The 25,116-nt window shown below is 42.0% G+C and overlaps 1 protein-coding gene across 3 annotated transcripts in view; it reads right to left on the bottom strand.

Moving 5' to 3' along the window:
* Positions 1-25,116, bottom strand: part of DST (dystonin) — a 4,096,730-nt gene that overhangs the window by 241,773 nt on the left and 3,829,841 nt on the right. For all 3 annotated transcript variants that reach the window (XM_044063350.1, XM_044063347.1, XM_044063348.1), the window contains one exon: positions 19,974-20,168. In XM_044063350.1, coding sequence (XP_043919285.1) covers positions 19,974-20,168 — 195 coding nt within the window. The remainder of the gene's footprint in view (positions 1-19,973; positions 20,169-25,116) is intronic.

Below are 25,116 nucleotides of genomic sequence, written 5' to 3'. Positions count from 1 at the left end.
TACATCCTTCCTTCTTATACTCCCCACAGACCCCTAAGATCTGCACAACAAAATCAATTTGCTATTCACGAACCAAAACGTCCTGCTGGCCAGTGTCTGCTATCCTATTCCCAAGCAAAAAAATGGAACTCTCTTCCCCCCTCACTAAGAATCTCCAATAACCTAGAACTCTTTAAATCCCAGCTCCATTCTCATCTCTCCCAAAACTGGAAATGTAATTGCTCTCTGCCCCCCTAACCCTATTAAACTCATTTCTACTTGTTCTTCATTAAATACTTCTTCACCTTGCTATTCTGCCCAACAGCTTCCCCTTGATATTTCTTACATAGTGTAAATACTATACATACCCTTCTTTCTGTACTTCTCTCCCCCTATATACTTCTTCCATCTAAACCTATATTACATTTGACTAACTAATGACTCTAACATTCTACAAATTGTGTCCAACACTCTTCTACTAACTTTACCCTCCGTCCCCCTTGTATTACCCCCTTTTGCTTTTTCTCATATATGTTCTTCTTTCTAATAAACAATTGCCTCTTGCTTCACTGCTCAACTGCCTCTCTCCTCTTCCTCCACTTTAGGTATTTATTCCTACTACTCTGCATACTTTACACTACCCGTCTTCGTTACCAAGCATGTTCTGTATGAACTATCCTCAAGTCTCCTATACTACACTTATTGCACTACATCTTTTTGCTACATCTCACTGTATCATCTTACAATTTTGTTTAAAATATTATATAATACTAGGATTATTCATAACTGCATTTTATTGTACTTTTTATCATATTTTATTGTATTTTTATTGTATCTTTGTAATTTTGGAGCTTTTCTTCCCGGGCCTCCACTGAAAACGGCTCCTTGAGCCCAGTGGACCACCCCGGTTATCAAACTGGAAATAAATAAATAAATAAATTTCTGTGGTACCTTGCATGGCTGTTCAGACTCTTATCTCTCCAGCCAATCGCAAAGAGTGAGGTCAGGATTAAAAGTCTGTGACCACCACTCCATGGAATCCAAGGTTACACAAGGCTCTCCACTGAATGCAAGGTTACACAAGGCTCCAGTGTGGCGCTACTGTTGTTCAGTGTTTATAATCTGTTCTTTATTAAGGTCCTAAGAAGGAAAATAATTTGCTACCAGTATCACAACGTAAATGGCATTCACCTATACATCCCCTATGCATTTTCTTCACTCAGGATTCTTTCCCTAATTTCTCTCCTTCAGAAGACTGTCTGGAGGGAATTCTTCAGTGGTTGGTCTCCACATCACTTGAAACACAACCATACAAAAACTGTCATGAAAGTGATACATGCCACTGTACATCCATTTCAGATTCATCTCCCTTCTCTTTTTATAATGAAGAGGAGGAACAGAATAGAATGTGTGCATCCAGTCTGTGATCTTGGCATTTTTCTTGATACCAGGTTGACAAAGAAGGGCCAAGATGCAGACGTCAACAGGCCATCATATTTACAGACAGGAATTACTGCCTGGATCCAGAACTTAATTCTTTCTTTGGATTTAGCTGCAGTGATGTATGCCCTATTACAAAATGAGATATAACTATTATTCAAAAACTTACATGCTGAATGAACAGAGCAATCACTGCAACCGCAGTAAATCCAGAATAATCTACAGGAAAAGTCCCACGGAAAAACAAAACAAATGGTCCAGATGTCCGTGGAACTGTAAATGCAAAAACTAAAGGCCATAGCCACCATCTGCTCTGTGCCACTAAGTGGAGAACAGTAACTCATTAACATATATAAATTAAAAGAAATATTGCCTTCCCAAACAGCAAATACTGCTCCTCAGAGAAAAATAATGTACAACAATTGAAAAATGAAGGCCAGGAGAGTGCACATGTCACAAGGTGAAAAACTTCACACATAGACACCCCTGGCTCCCTTAAAGAAAACAAAATTTGCAAATGTGCATTTAGGCTGATGTACTTACTGTGCAAGCAGTGACATGTACATGTCCCATACCTCTACAGCACACAACAAAATCATCCACCGCTAATCAAAAAAGTGAGATGGCACTACTCTAAAAAGAAATACTAGCATGTGAACCCATGACTTAAAAAGGTATGTGTTTTTTTTTCTTTTAATAATGGCATTATAGCAGCAATCTCCTTCTGGGTAGTGCTTATTTATTCACAGCTGGCTTTACCCACAACTAGCCATTGATTACTGCTAAAATATTGTGTCATTTAGATTACTGTAATATTGCTTACTTGGGGCTGGGATTTGACAATACTGCATGAGTACAGATGGTGCAAAATTCGGTGATGGTCCCACTTCACCATATTGTTCCTCTGCTGCACCATGCAGAGGCTGCCATTCCTACAAGTGGCACACTGCGGCTCACATGATCTGGATCCCAACGACTTAAAAAGTACAGTTTGTACCTACCATAAATGTAGATGTTCGAGTGTTCACCCTGCTGCAGTCATCACACTTGGGTTATCCTGTCGTCAGGCGGTCCCGCAGTCGGCCGGAATTCCAAAGCCTTGGTCTGGCATCGGTTGCTGTCGCCTCCTCCCTGACGTCAATGCGCCAGGGGTATATATAGTGCAACCGATGCCATTTTCTTCAGTTTTTCTTGCCCCAGATGTCAGGTGCCCCCAAAAAGGTGATCAGAAATTAGTACCAAATGGAGAAACCTCTGCCCAAACACAAAATCCCTTCAGTTATAAGCAAATACATCAGTAAGGTATTGAAGAGATTTAGCCAGTAGATCAGAGGGGATGGAGGGAGGGTAACCCAGACTGCAGCTGGGTGAACACTCGAACATCTACATTTATGGTATGTACAAAACTGTACTATGTTCATCGTGTTACCCTGCTGCAGTCATCACACTTGGGTTGAATCCCAAAGCTAAGGAAGGGGGGAGGTATCATAGAGGGTTAGTGCAGGCTATAAGGCCCTGCAGAACTGCAGTGGCAAAGCCTGCCCTGGTCCTAGAGTAAAGAGGTAAGTGATAGTGTTTGGTAAAGGTGTGTACTGAACTCCAAGTTGCAGCTTCTAAAATCTCCTTGGTTGGAACCCCCCTTAGAAAGGCTGTAGAGGTAGCTGTTGCCTTGGTAGAGTGGGACCTAATGGTAGCAGGAACTGGTTTCCCATGGTGAGTATAGCAGAAACGTTTGCAATGACCTATCCATTTAGAAATAGTTTGCTTTGATATAGCCTTCCCTTGAGTAGCTGTAGCATAGGATACAAAGAGCTGGTCCGATTTTCTGAAAGCCTTAGTTTTGTCCAAGTAGTAACGAAGTTGCCTGTGAATGTCCAAGGAATGCAGGAGTCTCTCACCTTTGTTCTGTGGATTTGGGAAGAAGGTGGGTAAGTGGATGGTTTGATTTAAAGCCACACTGGAAACCACCTTAGGCATAAAGGAAGGATTAGTTCATAGAGAAACTCTGGCTGTAGCTCTGAGACTCTTCTAGCTGAAGTTATTGCTAGGAGCAGGGCAGTTTTCCATGATAGGAACTGAAGATCTGCAGAGAAAGCTGGTTCAAAAGAAGGCAGTGTTAGTTTTTCCAGGACAAAGTTGAGGTCCCATGTAGGTGTAGGAGTTCTCCTGGGTGGTCTAATGTTTTTTGCCCCTCTGAGGAACTGCCTTAGAAGAGGATGTGAAAATAAAGGTGGATCCGTGTTGTAATGAGCTGAAATAGCTGAAGCATGGATTTTAATGGAGGAGAAAGAAAGTCCTTTGTGTAACATCTCAGTTAAATACTGTAGAATGTGAGGCATGTGAGGTTGAATTGTGTCTTGGTCTTTAGCTTGGTTCCAGGCACAAAACCTTTTCCATTTGTCCGAGTAAGCCTTCCTGGTGCTAGGCCTCCTGGCTTCCAGAATAACATCCAGAACTGCTTGGGAAAGAGGAGCTGGTTGTATGTTTAGTTGATTTGCCATGCAGCCAGATTTAAAGTTTTGAGCTGGCTGTGAAGAATCTGATTGTTTTGTTGTGTGAGCAAATGGGGGATTTGAGGCAATATCCATGGTGGGCTGTGAGCCATATTTCTCAATAGTGGGTACCAGTGCTGGCATTGCCAGTCTGGGGCTATGAGAATCAGTCGTGGTCTCTCCTTTTTGACTTTCAGAAGAACCTTTGTGAGGAGAGGCAATGGAGGGAAGGCATATACTGTCAGGTTTTTCCAACAGAAAGAGAGTGCGTCCACTTTCCAAGCTTGATGGTGAAATGTCCTTGTACAAAATTTTGTTAGTTGATAGTTTTGAGGACTGGCAAACAGGTCTACGTCTGGAAGGCCCCATTTTTGAGTTATCATTGCAAATATTTGTGGATCTAGTTTCCACTCGTGGAGATCCTTGATGTTTCTGCTGAGGTCGTCTGCCAATGTGTTCTTCTGTCCTGGCAGGAATTGAGCTTGCAACTGAACTTGGTAAGTCAAAGCTGTGTTCCATAAGATCATTGCTTGCCTGCATAGAGGGTAGGAATGCATACCCCCTTGTTTGTTTATGTACCACATTACTGTGGTGTTGTCCGTCTTTATTGCAAGTTGTCCTGGATGTAACAGATCCTTGAAGACTGTCAGAGCTTTCTGTACAGCTAGCATCTCTTTTTGATTTATGTGCAGATTTCTTTGATCTGCAGTCCATAGGCCTTGAATGCATTGTCCTGCCATGTGTGCCCCCAGGCGTAATCTGAAGCATCTGTTGTGATAGTTTGCCTGGCTGGGGGCAAGGTGAAAGGCTGACCCTTGTTGAGGTGACATGCCTGTGACCACCATAGAAATTCCTGTTGTAGGCAGGGGATGAGAGATATCATTGTGTCCAAGCTGTGGCTGTGTTGAGACCATATGCTTTTTAGGTACCACTGTAATTTCCTCATATGCAGTTTTGCAAATGGTATTATTAGTATGCAAGATGCCATGAAGCCCAAAGCCTGCAGAAATTTTCTTGCAGTTAATTGGGTCTTTGTTGCCATTGTCCTGAAATATTGAGTCAGTTGTAGTTGCTTGTCTGGCGTAAGATAAGCCTTCTGGGCCGTTGTATCCAAGCTGGCACCCAGGAATGTCATTTTTTGTGAGGGTACTAGTTTTGACTTCTTTTCATTTACTGTGTACCCCAGGCAGTTTAGTAGATGCTTTACAAAGGCCAGATGATGTAGGAGGATGTCTTTGCTTTCTGCTTGGATGAGGCAGTCATCCAGGTATGGATATATTTGAATTCCTCTTTGTCTGCAGTATGCAATTACTGGTGCCAGGCATTTTGTGAAGACTCTGGGTGCAGTAGATAAGCCAAAGGGCAGTGCAGAGAATTGGTAATGGGTTGAACCTGCAATGAAATGGAGGTATCTTCTGCAACTTTGTCTGATTGGGACATGCAGGTATGCCTCCTTGAGGTCCAACGTTACTAGCCATGCTTCCTTGCCCAACATGGGAAGTAGCTGCTGTAGAGTTAGCATCTTGAATTTGGGTACTTGTAAGTAAGTGTTTAGAATTGAAAGGTCCCGAATGGGTCTCCAGGCATTGTCCTTTCTGGGCACTAGAAAGAGTCTTGAATAAAATCCTTGGCCTTGCTCTCGAGTAGGTACCAGTTGAATGTCTCACATGTCCATGAGAGCTGTAATTTGTTTTTGTGCCTCTGCCCATTGATTTTGTGACAGGTTTGGCATTCCTCTTTTCATTGGCAAGGTGTGAAAATGGAATCTGTATCCTCGTGAAATTATGTCTAGGACCCATTTGTCCTGTGTGACACTGTGCCAGTTGTCTGCAAAAAGTGTGAGTTTTCCCCCCAAGGGGGCTGCCAAGAGAGTAATGCTTGGCCAGATGAGGTGCAAGTCATTGAGTTTGCCTTCTGGTGGATTGAGACCTGTCTTCTCCTCCCTTCTGTGTTGTAGTGCCCCATTGACGAGGCTTATACTGGGGTTGTGGTTGTCCTCTGCCCCTTGGGCGTCTGTATTTACCCCTCTGTGGTCTGTCCGTAGTTGGAAAGGATCAATTTTTTGTTAGCCAGTTTCTGCTGAAGCAAGGGGGTTGTACCTGTAGGAAATCCTTGACTGTCTGCATAGATTTTGCCATATCCTCCATTTTCTTTAAAACTTCTTCTGCTTTAACTCCAAAAAGCACATCCTGCTGTAAAGGAGCATCTAGTAATTTTGCTTTAACATGATCAGGCAGAGTTTGTTCCTTTAACCAAGCATGCCTACATATAACAGACCCAGTGACAGCTGCTCTGCAGGAGGCCTCCAAAGACTCAAACCCACATTGTAAGGTATGCTTGCCCACCTGCTCAGTGGCATGCAACAGATCCTGTACTTCTTTCAATTCAGATTGTTGAGGGAGAGTGGCTATTCTTTGCTTTAACTGAGAGATTAGGAATTGCTGATATTTAAGCACGTGAAATTGGCAATTCAGTGCCCTCATAGCTAGTGTGGCTGAGGTGTAAACCTTTTTCCCCCACCTGTCTAGTGCTCTGGAATCCCTCTCAGAAGGTACTGGGTTTTTAACCATAGAAGCCTTGGCCCCCTTGGGACCCTGGGAGATAGTCTCTGGGTCAGCTGCAGGGCTTTTGTAAAGAAATTTGTGGGAATCAGGCAAAGGCTTAGCTGGAGCAGGAGGTAGAGAGTCTGGGTTCAAACTAGATTCTAAATAAACATCATCCACAATGTCCAAAACTGGTGGGATGGCAAGTGGTCTGTGTTGGGGGAGTAAAAGAAACTCTCTGAGCCTTTTCTTCGAGTCAGAGTAGTCCTGACCTTCCCAGTGAAAATGTTCCCTCAGTGTGTAAAGTCTCCCCAAAGGAGTAGTCTTCAGGAGGAGAAGCTGAGGGAATAGAGTCCTCAGCATCAGAATCTTCATAAGGAGAGAAGGAATAATCTTGGTCCTCAGAGGAGTCTGTAGAAATGGACAGTTGTTCAGAGGATGCATTATCTTCCTCTTGTCTAGGCCTTTTGTCAGGAGCGGGCTGGGAACCCCTGATTAGAGTAATCAAATCTTCAGCCATTTTGAGCATCTGTTTCTTAGGCATAGGGCCTTGAACAGGAGACTGAAGTGCAGTCCTTTTAGATTTAGTAGGAGTCTGCGACTTAGAAAACGTTTTAATGGTGAGAGTCGTCGGTCTGAAAATGCCTTCAGAAACCGATGGCGTTTCTGTAGCACCGACATCTTTTGAAGCAATGTCGTCGGAAGGGCCTGAACTAAATGGCTGCGTCGGCCTGGTGCCTTCTGCCAAATTTTCTGAAGCGGTCTCGGGTTCCAGATCTGCGGTAGTCAGGGGCTGCATCAGAGCCTCACTGAGGACCGAAGAACCGGAGACCGGATCAGCCGAGGCCTCAGAGTCTGGCTTAGGCCTGGGCTGTCTGTCCTTATCCCTGCATTTTTTGTGCACGCCGGTAGTCGGTCGCTCCGACGGCATGGTGTAGTTAAATTTCCTACCGAAGTAGTGTCGTGCGAAATCAAAGCGTCTTTTAATAGTACGCTTATTAAACCTGGCACAAAACCGACAAAAAGTGACAACGTGGTCTGGGCCTAGGCAAGGTATGCAAAAAGAATGAAAATCCTTATGAGGTATTTGCTTCCCACAAGAAATACAATTGTTAACTTTTTCTGACATCGGTCTGAGGCAGGAAAAGTTTCCCCAACGGGGTACTTAGCTTTATAGAAGACTTCAGTCTGAAATTTGAATTCGAAAATCTCAGGAGTCGGCTGACTGGCACTTGCGAACTGCTTCTGCTTCGGGCACTGCGCGGCAAGAAAGACTGGAGAAAATGGCGTCGGATGCACTATATATACCCCTGGTGCACTGACGTCAGGGAGGAGGCGACAGCAACCGACGCCGGACCAAGGCTTTGGAATTCCGGCCGACTGCGGGACTGCCTGACGACAGGATAACTCAAGTGTGATGACTGCAGCAGGGTAACACGATGAACATCATCTTTTCATTCCCTTTGTCCTATGCATGGCTTTCTGGTCCCATTGAGGCAATGTTTTTGGCTTTGGGGTTCACTAGTTACTTTGAACGAGACTGATTTATGGACCGACCTTACCAGGGAGGACATCACAACGTGGGAGTGCAGTGAACCCCCATGTTGGTGAGTACTAGATGTAGGATATTTGAGCCCCTTGTGGTGGTACAGACTATCTGAACCAGAGAATTTGTACTGAGAAAGTCCAAGAACCTCTGGGTGAGCATGTTCATGCTCATATATATCACCCAGTCGATAGAAGAAAAGATGAAATGTCCCATGACTAAGGTGTTGGGCTGTATGGTGAGTGACTCCAGTAAGTCCAGGTAGGTGGTGTTTTTTTTGGTTCATGGTGGGGGAACTACAGCTAGCAATGGTGTGGTAGGGTATCTTGCCTACAGTTAATTGGACATAGAGTAGTTCAAGAGAGTCATGCTGTTTGTCCAATCTAAAGGTGTGATGAAGATGGCTACACCTCCACCTTTGGTTGTTCCATGCTCATTTTGAGGACTTAACGTGTGGAAGGCATTGTAGTCTTGCACGGCCAGGGTGCTCTCCATGACATTGAACCATGTCTCAGTGACTGCAGATGTCAGCATCTTCCAAGGTGAGGAGTGCTTCCAGGGGGTGGAGTTTCATGTTTAGACTCCTAGCATTAAGAAGGAGAATCCTGAGTTTCTCTTGAGTGGATTTTTTACGTCAGAAATTTTGTTGTTTTGACATTGCCTAAAAAAGCACTATGAGGGAGGCAAGCACCTTTGCTAGTATCCAAAAGCCTAGAGGAGACAGTTGCAGACCATCTCTGGCAAAGCAGCGTGGCCAGTCAACCATGTCTTCCCAGGATGACAGATACTGGATCCCCATGGACTGACACCACAAGCTAAGCCAGTTGTTGAAGTGGATTAACTTTTTGTTTATATTGTGGCATCATCCTGGGTGAAGGTACAATGCTGCTTAGGACTAGAGTCATACCTACCTGGGACACATAGTCTGAGAGTTCAGTCATATCACTCTTCATATAGTCCAGAGAGGTACATCTCAAGTCATTCACCCCAACATGGACTGACAGAGTCATAACGGTACTTGCTGTTGAGTGACTTCAGCAAGTGCGTGATTTGACGGATCCTGGCACCTGACATGCAGGTGACCATGACCTTCTCCTTGTCCATCCCGGTGAAGGGGACATCTGTGTGTCTCACTATGGAGTCATCTATGACCAAGACATTAGATATTGCGGTGTTTTGTCATAGGGGCTTATTTGTTGAAGCACTGGTGTATGTTTTATTTTGTGCAATGGTTTCTATTTGTATAGCAGTGTGTGCAAGTGGTTTATGTTTGGGTGGTCTCTGATCTTTTGGTAGGCTTCTAGTGAGCATTTCTGCATATGTGGGTTTATGTGTTGTGACCTCATTTTGTGTGAGAAGTGAAGTGTGTGTGCTTACAACCTGTTTGATGTCTGGTTTGTTATGTAAGAGAATTGATTCCAATTTCATAGTGTAATTACATCTCTCACATAGGGTATTTGTTTGTTTTAGGACTGTATCACTTCTAGCTCTCTCTCTTATTACTACCTACACATTTTTCCATCATATTCCATACTAGTTAGCTCATGTTACACTCAATTCCCATAATCCCTTATTACTGTTCTTTAATTTATTTATTAACTTCCAAAGTTCACACAACTTTATCTGTATATTTACTTATTTCATGCCTAATACCTTGGTTCAGCAATGTATTTACCTTAGTCTTACTATATTTCTGCTTAGTTTCCTGCCATACTACGTGAAAATTTCCATATATGTATTGGATTGTATTTCTATCCATTCTATATATTCCTTTATTGCATGTTATGTAATTACTTCAGAAGTATGTATACTTAAAATGTGATCTGTGTTTATCTTTGTTCTTACTATTTGTTTGCTTAAACTTTTTTGGGGGGGAGCTTTTCTCCTCGGGTCTCTGCTGAAAAAGGGCTTCTGAGAACCTAGACAGACTAACCCGGTTAACAAATGTAAAAATAAAATAAATAAATAAATAAGTGGTTATCAGTATACATGAGGCAATTACTACATTGCCTTAGGATGCCCATGTCAATCAGGCTGACTGGTAAAATGATGGGAAACTGCCTGTCCATTATAGCAGGTTTTTACCATATATACTATTAGGGAAGGGCTGGGCTAGTTTGACCAGTTTTTGTGCTATGACTAACAGATGTGCTTGTTCTATTGAAGGCTATTGATGACATGTGTGGCAACGCTGCTCAGTGTGCCCATAGTGCAGTAGGGAAGCTTGGGAAGGTTCCATTGACAGATGTCTAGGGAAAAATTGAGTTTCAAGGTGTTTGCATCTATACAGGGCACCCATAACTCCTGTTGTAGGGTGTGCAGCAGTGCTCAAATGTAAGGCTTAAATACAGGCAAAATTAAGCTAATCTACCAATAGGAAAGCACACAGTGAACCTTCCTACAGCAATTCCCAGCTCAGACAAGGCTGGATCCACACTCTTCTGCCACAAAGGTTCAGGGGAGCCCTTCTTAATGTAAGATGGCTGGTTTAGTGCTGAACTGTATCAATAACAGGATAGATTCAGCAGGTCTGAATCTAGTCTATGCTATTTAGGTATCAGAACAGTGCAAATCACGTGTAGAGAACTGCAAAAAATACTTTTAGAGCACTATTGTGTGTTTCCCAGCTCAGTCAGACCAAAAAAACACCTACTGCCACCAGAGGAGCAATCCCAGTCCTCCCAATGCAAAAGCATAGCAAAGGAGTGTCCGGAGTGAAATGCTACCACAAATAACTCATTGCATGCAAAAATACATTTAAATCTCAAAATGCCAAAAACACTCTTGGTAATCTAAAAAAAGAAACTCTGGACCCTGATCAAATCAGCCAAAGTCAGATATGAGGTAAAACAGCCTCACAGATGAAGGATAACCAGAAAGACTTCTTTGACTATGTTAGAGGCCTCAGAAACAATACCCGTGCTGTGCAATGATAATGACATCATATACTTGGACCCAGACATATTTAACTTAAACTTCACCCCCCCCTTTCCCGCTCTCTCCCTCCAATATCCTCAGATCACACTACTGCATTTGTACCCCCTCCCCTCAGATCTCCCAAGAATAAGTCCTCAAGTTGCTATCCGTGGCCAAGAACACTACTTACGTGGGACTGGACATACCAGGCTATCTACTGGTCAGTCTGAAAAATGGCTTGTCAGATCCCTCTATATAGGCTATTCAATATCAGTCTCAAAATAGGCTTCATGCCAGATGAACAGAGGACAGCAACAGTCAATCATTTGCACAAAGGCGGAGCTTTAATGTACACAGGTAATTACAGACCCATATGCCTGACCAGCCCCATCTAAAAGTAAATCCCCAGGTAACTCACTGGATAGCAAACTAGCCCAGAAATACAACCCTGGAAATAAGGGTGAACAGCTCTACTTCCTACAAAACATGTGCCACTAGCAGTGTAACCCAGGGTTCAATCCTTTTTCCACTCCTCTTTGGCATTCACGTCTCAGAGGTCAAATCTAATGTTAAGGGTTTGTAGCTGACCATGTCTGAGGATGACTGCAAACTTGGTCTTATCATAAACTCCATAGAGAACACCATGATTCTCCAAGAGGACCTTTCCCAAGCAAATAACTGGTGTTAAAATTATAGACTAAAACTAAATGCCAAAAAATGTATAACTGTATCCTTAGAAATGCATGAATTCCTTTGTAACTATCACATTGATAACACACCCCTGAAAATTGATCCCTAAGTCAGGATATGCAAACATAATGCCGACAATGAATTTTCCTTGTATCCACTATTACAAGGAAGTTGTGTGTCATTGCAAGCTTATATCTAAAGGTATGGTGTCCACATACAGGGATGTAATTATTTCACCGTACTTGGTACTCATTAGCCTTATCACTGAGTAAAATGCCCCTTTCAGTATGTACTTGTTTGAAAACTTGTCACAACTGGAAAGACTAGAATGCTTCATCACTAAGAAAATCATGGCTTAAATCATACAAACTATGTGGGCCATTTCTAAGCCTTGTCTCACATTTCATACAGGCTACTGACAAACAATGTCTGCCTCATGTATAGAACCTTAACAGACCCTATCCTGACAGACCTATTACACATTTACAAGTTTAATGGTGGCATATCACCTGCTCAAGGGATTTCAATCTCCTGCAACATAAACAGAACATGTTATAGGGACAGGTATACGTCACAGAAAATTCAGCTTCTATGAAACCATCTTCCTCTCCACAAAAACAGATATACTTCACCTTACTCTCTTCAAACATAATTTGAATGCATGGATGGGCAACCACAAATTCAGTCACGGTTTTTCAGCCTAATTCATAACCTTCATTGCTGGGTTATTTCGACACTTGGAAGCATATATGCTTGTGTCCAACAAACAAGACTCAGGAAAGTGATGGCACAAGATAGTCATAGAGACTTGTGTGGGAAGCAGGGCCTCACAATGGGTATCTTAGACAGGGCAGATACAGACTTTGTAATCAAACATGATACAACAGACACTGAGAGTGAATCAAAGAGAACTGACAGTGGTAGAACATATAGTAATGATAAAACAGAATAGTGGGATTGTTTCTATACACTCAAGTTAACATGAATGCCTTCATCTAAAGTAAAGGCTGGGTGTCAGATATGAGGAAAGAAAAAAAGTCACATCTCCCAGGAAACCTAAATCAGTGGGCATTCATGACAAGTAAATACTAAATCTGGTATAATGTGTATTGTGTGATGCACCTAACCAGAGACAAATGTTGGATTATAAGACCAGGTGATATGTCAAGGTCTGAAAGCCACTCTGCTTAGCCAGTGGGCAGCGGAAAAGAAAACCTGCATGAAACGAAATAAATATTTTTTTCATGTTGCAGAAGCAAAGTATAACAGAATTAGTGATGAAATTAAAGATATGGGACAAAAGTGTGTTTTCCCAAGGTCATATATACCCTAAATGAGAAAGTGCAGGCATTGAACCCAAAAGTTCATCTAATACTTAAGAGCTGTTGAGGAAATGGACAGTTTGGGCTTCTTAAACACTCTCCACCACCTTCCACATGCTCCTCAGAGTTAAAATTGCTTCCTAGGACTGTTTGTCAAAATTTGTCGACATTAAATTCCATATACATTAAGTCATAACTCTTTGCCTACAAATGGTCTGTAGGAATCAGTGTACTACCACAGTAAACAAATTAAAATACGTAACTAAATAAATAAATGTTATTTACATCTGGCCTCCCTACAACACAGAATGTTAGAAGACACTGTGAAAACAAAAATAAAATGTTTTAATACTGGTGTAAAAGTGCGACAGACGTTATGTTCTACTGGCATGAAAGTGGCAAGCTGAATGGATTTCTTGTTTTTTAATGGGGTGAGTCTCAAAGATTCTGCAACAGTTATTATTATTACCTAAAATATTTATCATACAGGATTCCAATGGTGAAATAGGTTTAGACAGATGTTATGTTCTACTGTCATGAAAGTGGCAAACTGAATGGACTTCTTGTTTCCTGTGCTAACTTTTTAATGGGGTGGGTCTCAAAGATTTTGCAACAATTATTATTACCTAAAATATTTATCACATTGGCTTACAGTGGAGAAATAGGTTTGGATTCACTGCCACTAAACTTGGCTCATTTGGTGAGTCATTATACATGCAACACGAAAACTATGTTAAAAACCTTCACTCTATACCTATACGATCTCCCTAGAGCCATCTAATATAAGGTGGTCCACCTCCCCCCAACACACACAGGTTGTGTAATGACTGATGTTTGCAGTTTTCAGTTTGCTGCCTAGTATAAATCATATCATTGTACAGTATTTTCCTGAAGTAATAAATTAACATAAAAAAACTGAAATTAGAACAAGTGACTGAAATTTCAGCACCTAATGGAAGATACTAATTTAAAACTGTGTTCACTGATGCACCACTTGGAAATCTAATGTACAGAAGGTCACCAATAAGCTGTCTCACCAATATGTTAATACTTGAAAATAATTTAGAGAGTTGTTCACAGCCCACTGGTAGGAGAAACTCTTTCTTTAGAACATAGACACGATAATGCAATACTTCTTACAACACTGTTTTTTCAGACCTCTTGTCAGGTGACATGTGGGCAATTGTTCCCCAAACATCTCCATGATAACTGTTCATTGATTGTTGTCATTAATTCCAATAAACGTTAGAGGAGAGAACGGACCTGAAGATAAGTGGCACAAGAAAGCTAGTTCAGACCCAGAAGCTTTAGCACCTATTACAGATTGCATAACCAAAAAATAAACCTTACAGTTTCTTCTGCTGAAAGTGCCACACTTGGAGATTAATAAAAGGATGAGACTTGTAATTTTGTATTACTTTTCGGGTAAGTTATTTTTGACTGTATAGCTTTTTGTATGCCTCGGCCTTTATTTTTCTCTTTCTCCTTCTCGGAGCTAATGGCTGTGTAGAAAATGAGAAGCACAGAATTACTGAGGGCTGGAAGAGAGAACGTTTTGCTGCACACTGTTTATAGTTTGGATTAGCTTTTCAGTGTACAAAGTTTGTAATTTCGAAATATTATAAGTAACGCATTTCTCCTTGAAAGTGCTTGTACAATACTCTTATATCGTGCTCTGTATGCAAAGGGAATGCTCATTACTTGACACTTTTCATGTCAGTGCTGCTCTGAGTGAAGCTGGTGTCACAAAAAATTAAACTCGATCATCCTTTTTGTGTGTAATCTCTGAAGAATGCTTAACATTGTTTGATACTTCATTGTGGTGTCCTCCATCACAATGACCATATTCTGAAATGTCTACAATAGTACTACATTATTACTGTACACAGAGTTGTTTTATGTATGCAGTGGACTTGTATCCCCCATGTATAAAGCTTCATAGGTTCATAGGTTCATAGGTAGCTACTAGGCTATCTGCCCAAAGGCATTTATAAGCCTAGCCAAAATGTGTTGGCTTTCGCCACCCCCTTAGATTTATTCCTTGTGCCTCTGTCCAGCAGAGTCACTGAAGTGATCCCCGGGGTAAACTTTCTGTTTCCCAGCCACTCGTCAAGGTTTCTCTTGAAGAGTGTTAGCGAGTAGCTCTGCCTAATGTAGATTGGAATCTTGTTCCAAAGCATGGGAAGTCTCTGGGACAGAAATATATCCCTCCAGCACGTCCTATTTATTGTTGTGGTGAGGTTTAGATCCCTAGAGCATGTGGCTCGAGGGGATATGGTTTTCTTTAGGTGGAGCATGTCCATCAATTCTGGGTTGGACATGGCCTTGTATGTCAGGTAGAGATCACCTCTGAGTAGGCAGTATGCAACCGAGTACAGCTGGAGTTTCTTCAGCCAAGCTGCATAGGCCATCTGTTTGAGGCCAGTGATCCTCTTGGTGAGGTACTTCTGTGGTCATGAGTGATGAGTAGAGGGGCACAATGACCTCTTTTGATCTGGATGCAAACCCTTTTGTGATTAGGTGGGTCACATAGAAGGATTTTCTAACCACTTTGGCAATGTGATTATCAAAGGAAAGATTACTATCTACTTGGGTCCCCAGATGCCTTATTATGTTTTCCGTATTTAGTGGACTACCAACTATGTGGTAGTTTGTGGGTACTTTGTTTTTTCCAAAGGGGATGACTATACACTTTTTGGCATTTAGCTTGAGGCCATGATTTTGACACCAGGTATCCGTCTCAGTGAGACCCTTTTGGAGGATGTCTGTGTCACCTGGAGAGTCAATTATAGCCCCTAGTTTGCAGTCGTCTGTGAACTTGGTCAGCATTAGTCCTCCTGTGCTTGCCTGTACCTCCGAGAAGTATATGCCAAACAGGAGGGGTCCTAGGACTGAGCCCTGGGGAATGCCACTTGTAACTGGTTTACAGTCAGACCTAGCTCCTGCAACTCTCACCATGTGGGTTTTGTCCATGAGACATTTGGCAACCGATCTTGTGACATAGGGGTTTGTGCTCAGGCTGGTGACCTTGTCTATAATACCAGAATGGGGAATGGTATCGAAGGCCTTTGCAAGGTCTAGGTAGGCTGTGTGTACCACCTTTCCCTCATCTATAGCCTTGGTAACTGTCTCAAAGAAGTCCACCAGCTTTAGGAGGCATGATCTGCCCTTAACAAAGCCAAACTGGGTAGGGTCCAGTGTTTGGAGGTTCCCAATGTCTCTGTTAATGAGTTCTGTAATGATGCACTCCATAGCCGTGCAGACCAAGCTAGTCAGGCTTATGGGGCAATAGTTCCTGGGGTCTGTTGTGGCTCCACCTTTGTGGAGCGGAATAACCATTGCTGTGCGCCACTCTATGGGTACATAGCCTGTGGAGAGGCTGAGTTTGAACAGTGTGTTTAGGTGAGGGATTAGTTCGTCTTTGAGCACATGTAGGATGCAGCCTGGGACACCGCCCGGTCCCATTGATGCTGTATTTTTGGCTTTGGAGAGGGCTATTTTAACCTGAGTGTTTGTGATTAGAGGGGCTCTACATTCTTCTGGTATGGTTATGGGCCATTTTGGGGGTGAGAAGGGGGTGAAGTTTGCACTGAACCTGTCTGCCAGGATTTTGGCAATATCGGTTGGTTCAGTGTATTTTGTGCCATTCTGCACTAACTCCAAGGAGATCTGAGCATTGCCACTTAGATTCTTGACATAGTTAAAGAATGCCTTGTGGTTATCTTTGAAGTCCTTGGCAATTTTTCTTTCGAAGCTCGCCTTGGACGATTTTATGAGGGATCATAGTTTCTTGCTGATACGGATTAGGGATGTCTTCCCTTCCTGGGATTTTACTCTTTTCTGTACTAGGTTTCCTCCTTCTGTTGTATAGTTTGTTTATGGCAGGGGTCCACCAGACTGGTTTCCTTTTCTTGGAGGAGTGAGTCTTGGTTTTGCTTGGGATAGCACGATCCATGCATTCTTGTAGGTGCCCAAAGAATGCATTACTAAAGGATTTTGCACCTTAGACAGTGTTATCCTTTAGCATGGGGGCTTTGAAACTTTCCACCTTGGTCTTAAGTAATGTGAAGTTTGCTTTTGAAAAGTTTTTCACGGTGGTTTCCTTGTCTGGGGGTGGGGGCGGAATGTGGATATCCAAAGTGATTTGTTTATGGTCAGATCTAACCAGCGAGGGGTTGACCTCCGGTGTGGAACACTGTTCGCCCATGATGGTGATGACCAGGTCTAATATGTTGTCACCTCTGGTGGGAGTGGTGACCAGTTGATCCAGGTCATTTGAGTTTATAAATTCTAGGAAATGTTGGACAAGGCAGTTAGTACTTGAGTAGTTCTCCAAGTTAATGTTTGGGTAATTGAAATCACCCAATATTAGGGTGTTTGGTAGGACCTTTATGTTTCCCAGTGTTTCCAGAAATGTGGAATGGGGGTCCTGGGACATGGTGGGAGATCTGTAGCAAGCTACAATTCGAATTGCAGTTTTGCCCGTTGTTAGTTGCACGTGGATGATCTCTGAAGCATTGTACTGTGCTGCTAACCTGGAGGTGTGAGTATCCTTGATGAATATGGATACGTCCCCGCCTTTTGTATTTTGGTCCGGGTTCTGTGGCTGAAATGTATGGTATGAGTTGTAGCCTGGTAGTGCTGGGGTGCTCTCTGGAGCCTTAAACCAGGTTTCTGTTACTGCACACATATATTGATTTTCTCCATACTGAGGAGTGCCTCGAGTGTGTGCATTTTGAGGTTTAGACTTCTGGCACTGAGTAGCATTACCCTCAGATTTTTGTTACTTGTGCTGTTTACGGTGGTGGGTTTGTCTTTTGAGCCTTGCCTAAAAAAGGCACTATGGGGGTGACAAGAGCCTTGGCCAGTATTCAAAAGCCTAAGGGTGACAGGTGCAAGCCATCTCTAGTGAAGCAGCGTGGCTTGTCGAGCATGTCATCCCAGGCGGACAGACACTGGATCCCCTTCGAATGACACCAGAAACTTAGCCAATTGTTGAAATTGATATTTTTTTCTTTATACCATGGTATAATTCTTGGTGAGGGTAGGATGCTACTCAGGGTCAGGTTTATACCGGCCTGGGCTACGTGATCAGAGAGCTCTTCCATATCTCTTTTCATGTATTCCAGGGAGGTATGGCTCAGGTCATTCACACCAACATGGACAATGACAGAGTCGTATTTGTACTTGTTCTAGAGTGATCTGAGTGCTTGTGTTACGTGGTGGATCCTGGCACCAAACAGGCAGCTAACAGTAACCTTCTCCGTATTCAGCCTAGTGAGTGGGACGTCAGTGTGCCTGACTATAGAGTCACCTATTACTAGTATGTTGGGTATGTTATTTTGCCTTAAGGGCTGTGATTGTGTGGCACACTGGTTTTGTGAAGTATGTGTTTCATGGTTTGTGTTGGGGGGTGGAGGTTGCTTGGATGTCTGCTTTGGAGGTCCCTGTTGCTTTTGCAGATTTTTATTTAGAGCCTCCGAGTATGTTTTTGTGTATTTATGTGTGTTTTTTGCCGGTGCTGGTTGAATGGATCTATGTGAGACTGTCATATAAGCTCTAAAAGGTAATCTGCAGCCTGGTGACAGGTACCATTAACACATCCTTGCTGATCGCAGACAGCTACAACTGAGACTTTAACAAACATTTAATTTTGCCAGTTACATGCGACCCTGACGTCAGAAACAAGTTTGTTCCATTCTTATCTATTAGTGAGTGGCTACCAGAAGTAGAATACTGATTTTATTTATCACAGTTTTGCATGCAGTACTACTTATTTATTTGGTTTTTTTTTGGCTGGCATAGTCCAACTGGGCAATGGGCATTTTCAACGAAAGTCCAGGGAGGAAAGGTCCAGCAGAAGTACACCAAATTTTGAAAGTATGGCAAATGTTTACTTTTTGGCTGTTCTGATCTTTATCCTTCATTAAGGGAAGGGGGTAAGGAATTATTTCCTTACCCCCAAAGTTACATGATCTACAAGTTAGTATATTTAAAGCTGCAAGCGTGTAGGGGAGTCAGCAACTGTGAGTTTTTCATTGTTTATGTTAAAGACAGTGCTATCCATTGTTCTATCACTGCATTAGTAGTTTCCCACTTTGACATTCCCAATTCATTAAGTTATTTTTAATTGTATACTTACAGGCATATGACTGTTAGAAATTCAAGTAAAAAGTATGAAGGAACACTATATTCACTATGGAATAGCTGTAGCACATGGGAATGGCGACTTTTAATGGGCTGCTTCTAGTAAAATCTCCAACTCTTCACTAAGTGCGTAGCTGTATGTGTGTAAACAAGAAAAATCAAACGCCCCCATCAGATGAAGTAGTGGCCACCGTCCCGGTGTTAAGTGCTACAGGACAGAATCAGTGAATTCCGGTCAGTTTTTAGTGGAATACCGGCAGTCGTTACTATCTGTGGTAAGAACTGAAGCATTTCATTAACACTGTGTGTGCAGGGCAACATAAAATGTAGCAGCTGTGTCCTACAGTTTAAAAGGGGATTTTTTTTTCTCAGGACGTTCTGACTTTAGAACAGAAGAGCTATAGCTCTCTTTGTGAGAACTGCAGTAACTGCATTGCTATATTGCTTGCCCACTTTGTTATGCTACCATCTCATTTTTACAGTGGATTTGATAACAGGGACTTAGTGTTAAGTGAATGCAAAACTTGTACTACAGTCACCAGGAATACAACTAAAAAGCATACTGAGAAAACAGCCACTCTAGAAAAAGGTCAATATGCAATGTTTAGTATGCTACTTAAATCAGATAAATTATTACTGCTGCAGATACCTTATTGTCAGTTCTGGATGAAGCAAGTAACTTTTCCCATTAAAATAAAATACATCCTAGACAAAATACTTAGTTATGACTTACAACACAAATAAAGCAAATCAGTATCACTATGTACACAAGCTCGTGATCAGGTAAACTAATCTACCCTGCTACAAAAAGTGGTAAAGCATGGAATATTTATCAGGTTTATGTGGCTTACATGATCTATTTGTCAAGTTTGCTGAAACTGGATAGTAATTGATTTACCTTGTGGAGTGCTTGCTCAAGTCTATGCTGCTTAGACACAGAAAGGGTGCATACTGTTTCCCAACGTGTGCTTAATTCTTGCATTTGCACTTTCACCCAGGAGGAGTCATCTGTGCTTCCTTCAATAAGGTCACGCGCAGATCGTTTAAGTGCTTGAAGACCACTAGTTCTTTTCCCTAGCTCCTTTTGGAAGACCTGTGCAAGAAAAAAAGGGATACTCTTAACATTAAAATGAAAAACACACCTTTATATCACGTGTGCAAATTCAGTTTGCACAAAGTAAACACTTAAACACTAAATTGTTTTCAGAGTCATGTCTATGAAAAAAAGTTGTTTTCCATTGGAATACAGCATTTTATTTATTTTCCCTTTACAAAAAGTTACTTTTTATGTGGTAGCATATAGATAATCATAGTCAAATCTGTTACAAGTGCTTGCTTCTATTGCCTTTCACATACTAGCTGTCAATAAAAGATCCTCAGCCAGAATACAAGACCCTTATATAAAACATACTCATTAAGTCTTAGCAGGAAAAAGCTAAAGTAGCCCCAAAAAAGTCCATACTCCACATCCTGGCCTGCAGTAACGTATCCATATTCGGTGCTCAAAGTTCAGGGTCACAAGCCTTTATAAATGTTCTTTGCCCACCATGTGGCTTTGTTATAGACATTACACAGTAAAGGAATTGCTCCTTAACCATGCAAAAGCATTACAACCCTCTCATAATAAAGGAAAACTCTTTGTCATTTATACATAACTGCAGAACCCTAATACCCCATCACCTCATCAAGGAAGTGTGATCACGAAATGGGCCCGATTCATTAATGCCTACACTAAGTTTGTAAGATCTGTATTCAAGAACATCCCTAACACATTTTTCTGCATTCTAGTCACGCATAAAAAATAAGTGTACGCATGGTCAACACTTTGTGGTAACCTTTATGAACCCCCTTCAATATTTAAGGGTGCTAGAAAATCAGTAGGGAAACTACAATTAGGAGGAAGAAGGTGGGAGTTACACTTGTGTTGTCTAATCACTCAGAATTGTGTACACTTAGTGCAGGCATTAATGAATACCTGGGAGAGTTTTTAAAATAAATTTACTAGTTATAACAAAGTTTAACATATCTGATGGTTAAAGACTTTTTTCAATAGTATCTGTAATCTGGGGTATACTCTGCAAACTTTCTTACAGAATACTTTATGGGGGCTGACTTTAAGATACTGAAAGCCCATCTGAGGAGACTGCACTCACAAAGGTTTTGGATGAGTCCTGTTTTCCTGATAAAGTACTATTCTACAATTGTGCACACCATAGCAACAGGTGGGCAAGTAACATAACTGAAGCTGCAGAAATGACAATTCTGGGATTCCCCACCCCTGCCAGTTGGGGGCCATTATAAAAGTCAGTGCTAACATGCTGAGAGTTCTCTGCAAGAAGAAACACGCAAACTGACATTATATGACTGTTCCTGTTCTTGTTATGTATGTAACAAGTCAAACAGCAGCAGCCTTTTTAGTCAACGGTTGTTTGTTTGCTCTTACGTATTCATTGTCCAATACTCCCTTATACATGTGGTATTCAGGGCTGGGGGGTTGCTTAAGTCTTTAGAAATTATCAAAAGTATCTAAACATCTGAAATCTCTTTTGTTTTTCCTGATATCCAGCCAATACAATTACCACATAGCTTTAAAAAAATGCCCTGGTATATTTGCCATGGTTATTGTACATGAACATAAATCCTAGCAAGATTTAAGATGGCATTGCAAGCGTTATGACTTTAACTTTTTATATGTATACAATATACTTAACTTGCCATGCAGTTAAACATAATAGGGTTCTGAAAAAGTTTGAAGAATGCATTTTGTAATCTGTCATTTCTTTTACCATGTAGAACTACCATGTATGTGGCAAACTAAAATAAAGACGGTTGTGTTTGTGAATTGCTGGATGCTGTGCAGCTACTTATGTGTTTTATATTGCTTTTTGCACAAATGTGCTGTTTACTGATGTACTCATTAGGTATGTGGTTATACTGCTCGTACTAAACAAAACCATGAATACATTTTAAAGAGAACTTGTTGATGCTGTTAATGATATACTATAATACGATCTTCTAACTTTTGATAGCTTTCACCTAACTGCATGTAATATGCAATTTCTTGCCATATGGCTTTTACACAGTTTTGTAAAATTTATTCAAATACACTGTTATGCTATTGTATTTTAGAGTGATATAGTGTTTAATAGGGCTTGTAATAATAACTGTAGGTGACAAACACAGCTGGAGGTAGATTTTGCTTTGAGAATGTGTATTCTATTTGCTTAACTAAACCTAAACAGCAAAAGAATACTTTTTATTTTTTACAATTATGGCATGGTGATATAAGACTGACAATACTTACCCACTGTGTTGGTTGTGGCATGTTTTTTCTGCATGCAATATTGTCAATTCCATTTCAGAAAGGGGTCTAGGTTACTGAAATATCAGTCTGTAAGATTTCCTTAAACAACTCTAACGTTGCCTCATTTTTTACTATAGTGCATAAGGTAAGAAATTAGCAACAAATAGTCTATAGGACAGTTCAGGTAGGAGACATAATAGGAAGGTTACTAAAGATGAATGCAATGCATATAAGTAACACAGGTCAGAATTTGTAAGTAGAACTAACAGTGTCTGGCTGTTACTCTTTCCTTTCACTTGGTGTAGGTGACAAGGTTCCTTCCTGTCTCAGCCCACTCTTGTTGAAAGAGTCATATGAGAGAACTGTGACAGGTATAATATGATGCCAAAACAAAACAATCAAACAAAAAAAAACAAAAAAAAAAACACAACAGCCTATAATTATGCTTGCATGTCCCAGCAGCTCCACCCCACACAGAAGGCAGTTGTCCGTACTCTGTACATAGGTTAACACAGAGACAGACACAGTAACATCCAGGCAACCCTAAGATGGTTCAGCATAACCGCACCACAAAACAGGTCCCTGCAGGAGCCCACAATAAATTTTGCTAGCATATTGAAGTACTTGTCCCCACCACTTCCCTCTGATATTGAAGTACCATACAAAGGATCATGCACATTTGCCAACAGCAAAAGTCAGTCACTCCCATGACCCCCCCCAAAATACAATGACAATAATTTACAGTACCATCTGGGGCATTGTTTGGATAACCTCCACTTACCACATAATGAGGTCATCAAGGAAACAGCATTACGGGTCATCATAATGATGCCTGTACTGCTCCTCTGACCTTGTAATGTCTTTGGCTGTGGCCAACATCTCTGCCAGATCGTACCAGCATCAAGTTTTCAGAATGGGCCATGGATCCAATGCCTGTCAGCTTGGGATGATATGCTCGACAAGCCACGATGCTTCGCTAGGGACGGCTTGCACCTGTCACCCCTGGGCTTTCGGATATTGGCAAAGGCTCTTGCTACCCCCATAGTGCCTTTTTTAGGCAAGGCTCAAAAGACAAACCCACCTCCATAGGTATCACAAGGGATAAGAAACTAAGAGTAATGCTACTCAACGCCAGAAGTCTAAACCTCAAGATGCATGCACTCGAAACTCTCCTTAGCATGGAGAACATCGATATCTGTGCAGTAACAGAAACCTGGTTCAGGGCTCCCGAGAGCACCCCAGCACTACCAGGTTATACCTCATACCATGCTTTTCGGCCCCAAAACTTGGACCCGAACCACAAAAGGAGGGGGAGTATCGATATTAATCAAAGATACCCACACCTCCAGGTTGGTGGCAAAGCATGAAGCATCAGAGACTATCCATGTGCAACTAACAGTGGGTAAAACTGCCTTCCAGTTTATAGCCTGCTACAGACCACCCTCCCAAACCCAGGAACCCCACTCGGCCTTCCTGAGAACACTGGAAAATATGAAGGTCTCTCCAAACACCATTATATTGGGCGACTTCAACTACCCAAACATAGACTGGGAGCATTACTCTAGCTCCAACACCCTAGCCCAAAGGTTCCTAGAATTTATAAACTCAAATGCTATGGAACAACTTGTAACCACTCCCACAAGAGGGGAAAACATACTGGACCTGATCATCACCAACATGGGGACTCTATGCTCCAGACCAGAAGTGTATCCCTCACTGGTAAGATCAGACCATAAACTAATCTCACTGGATATTCACATCCCGACCCCACCCCCTGCCCAGAAAACCACAGTGAAAAACTTCTCTAAAGCAAATTTTACACTCCTCAAAACTGAGGTGGAATCCTTCAAAGCCCCCGGGCCTGTGGAAAATATGGCCCAGACCGCAGAATCCTTTATAAACGCATTCTATGAACACCTTCAGGAATGCATGGATCATGCGATCCCAAATAAAACCAAGACCCGATCCTCCAAAGGCAGACATCCTGTCTGGTGGACCCCAGCCATAAACAAACTATACAATAGAAGGAGGAAGCTACTAAATGATAAAGCAAAATCCCAAAAAGGGAAGGCATCACTGATCAGTATTAGCAAAAAACTACGGGCACACATAAAATTGTCTAAGGCCAGCTTTGAGAGAAAAATTGCACAGGACACTAAGGATAATCACAAGGCTTTCTTTAGTTATGTTAGGAACCTGGGTCATAATTCCCAGATATGCTCAGAATTAGTCCAAAATGACAAAAAATACACCGAACCCACAGACATTGCCAACATCCTAGCTGACAGGTTCAGCGCAAACTTCTTCCCCCCCCCCACCAAAAGGGCAAATATCTATCCCAGCAGAGTGCTGCCCCCCTGACATCTCAGATGCTTAGGTAAGAGCCGCCCTCTCCAAAGCAAAAAACACTGCATCAATGGGACCAGATGGTGTCCCGGGCTGCATCCTATATGAACTCAAAGAAGAGCTAAACCCAAACATAAAACTACTGTTCAATCTCAGCCTTACTACAGGATATGTGCCCAAAGAGTGGCGTACAGCAACAGTGGTCCCTCTCCATAAAGATGGTGCCTCAACGGATCCTGGAAACTATCGCCCCATAAACCTGACTAGCTTGGTCTGCAAAGCTATGGAAAGGATCATCATGGACCTCATAAATAAAGATATTGGGGACCTACAAACACTGGATCCTACCAGTTTGGCTTTGTTAAGGGCAGATCCTGCCTCTTAAACCTGG

Source organism: Protopterus annectens, chromosome 2.part1, assembly GCF_019279795.1.
Source record: "Protopterus annectens isolate FY-2018-M chromosome 2.part1, PAN1.0, whole genome shotgun sequence".
In the NCBI taxonomy this organism is placed as follows: Eukaryota; Metazoa; Chordata; order Ceratodontiformes; family Protopteridae; genus Protopterus; species Protopterus annectens.
The sequence above is the reverse complement of the archived record's forward strand: the minus strand, read 5'-3'. Positions and strand labels throughout refer to the sequence as shown.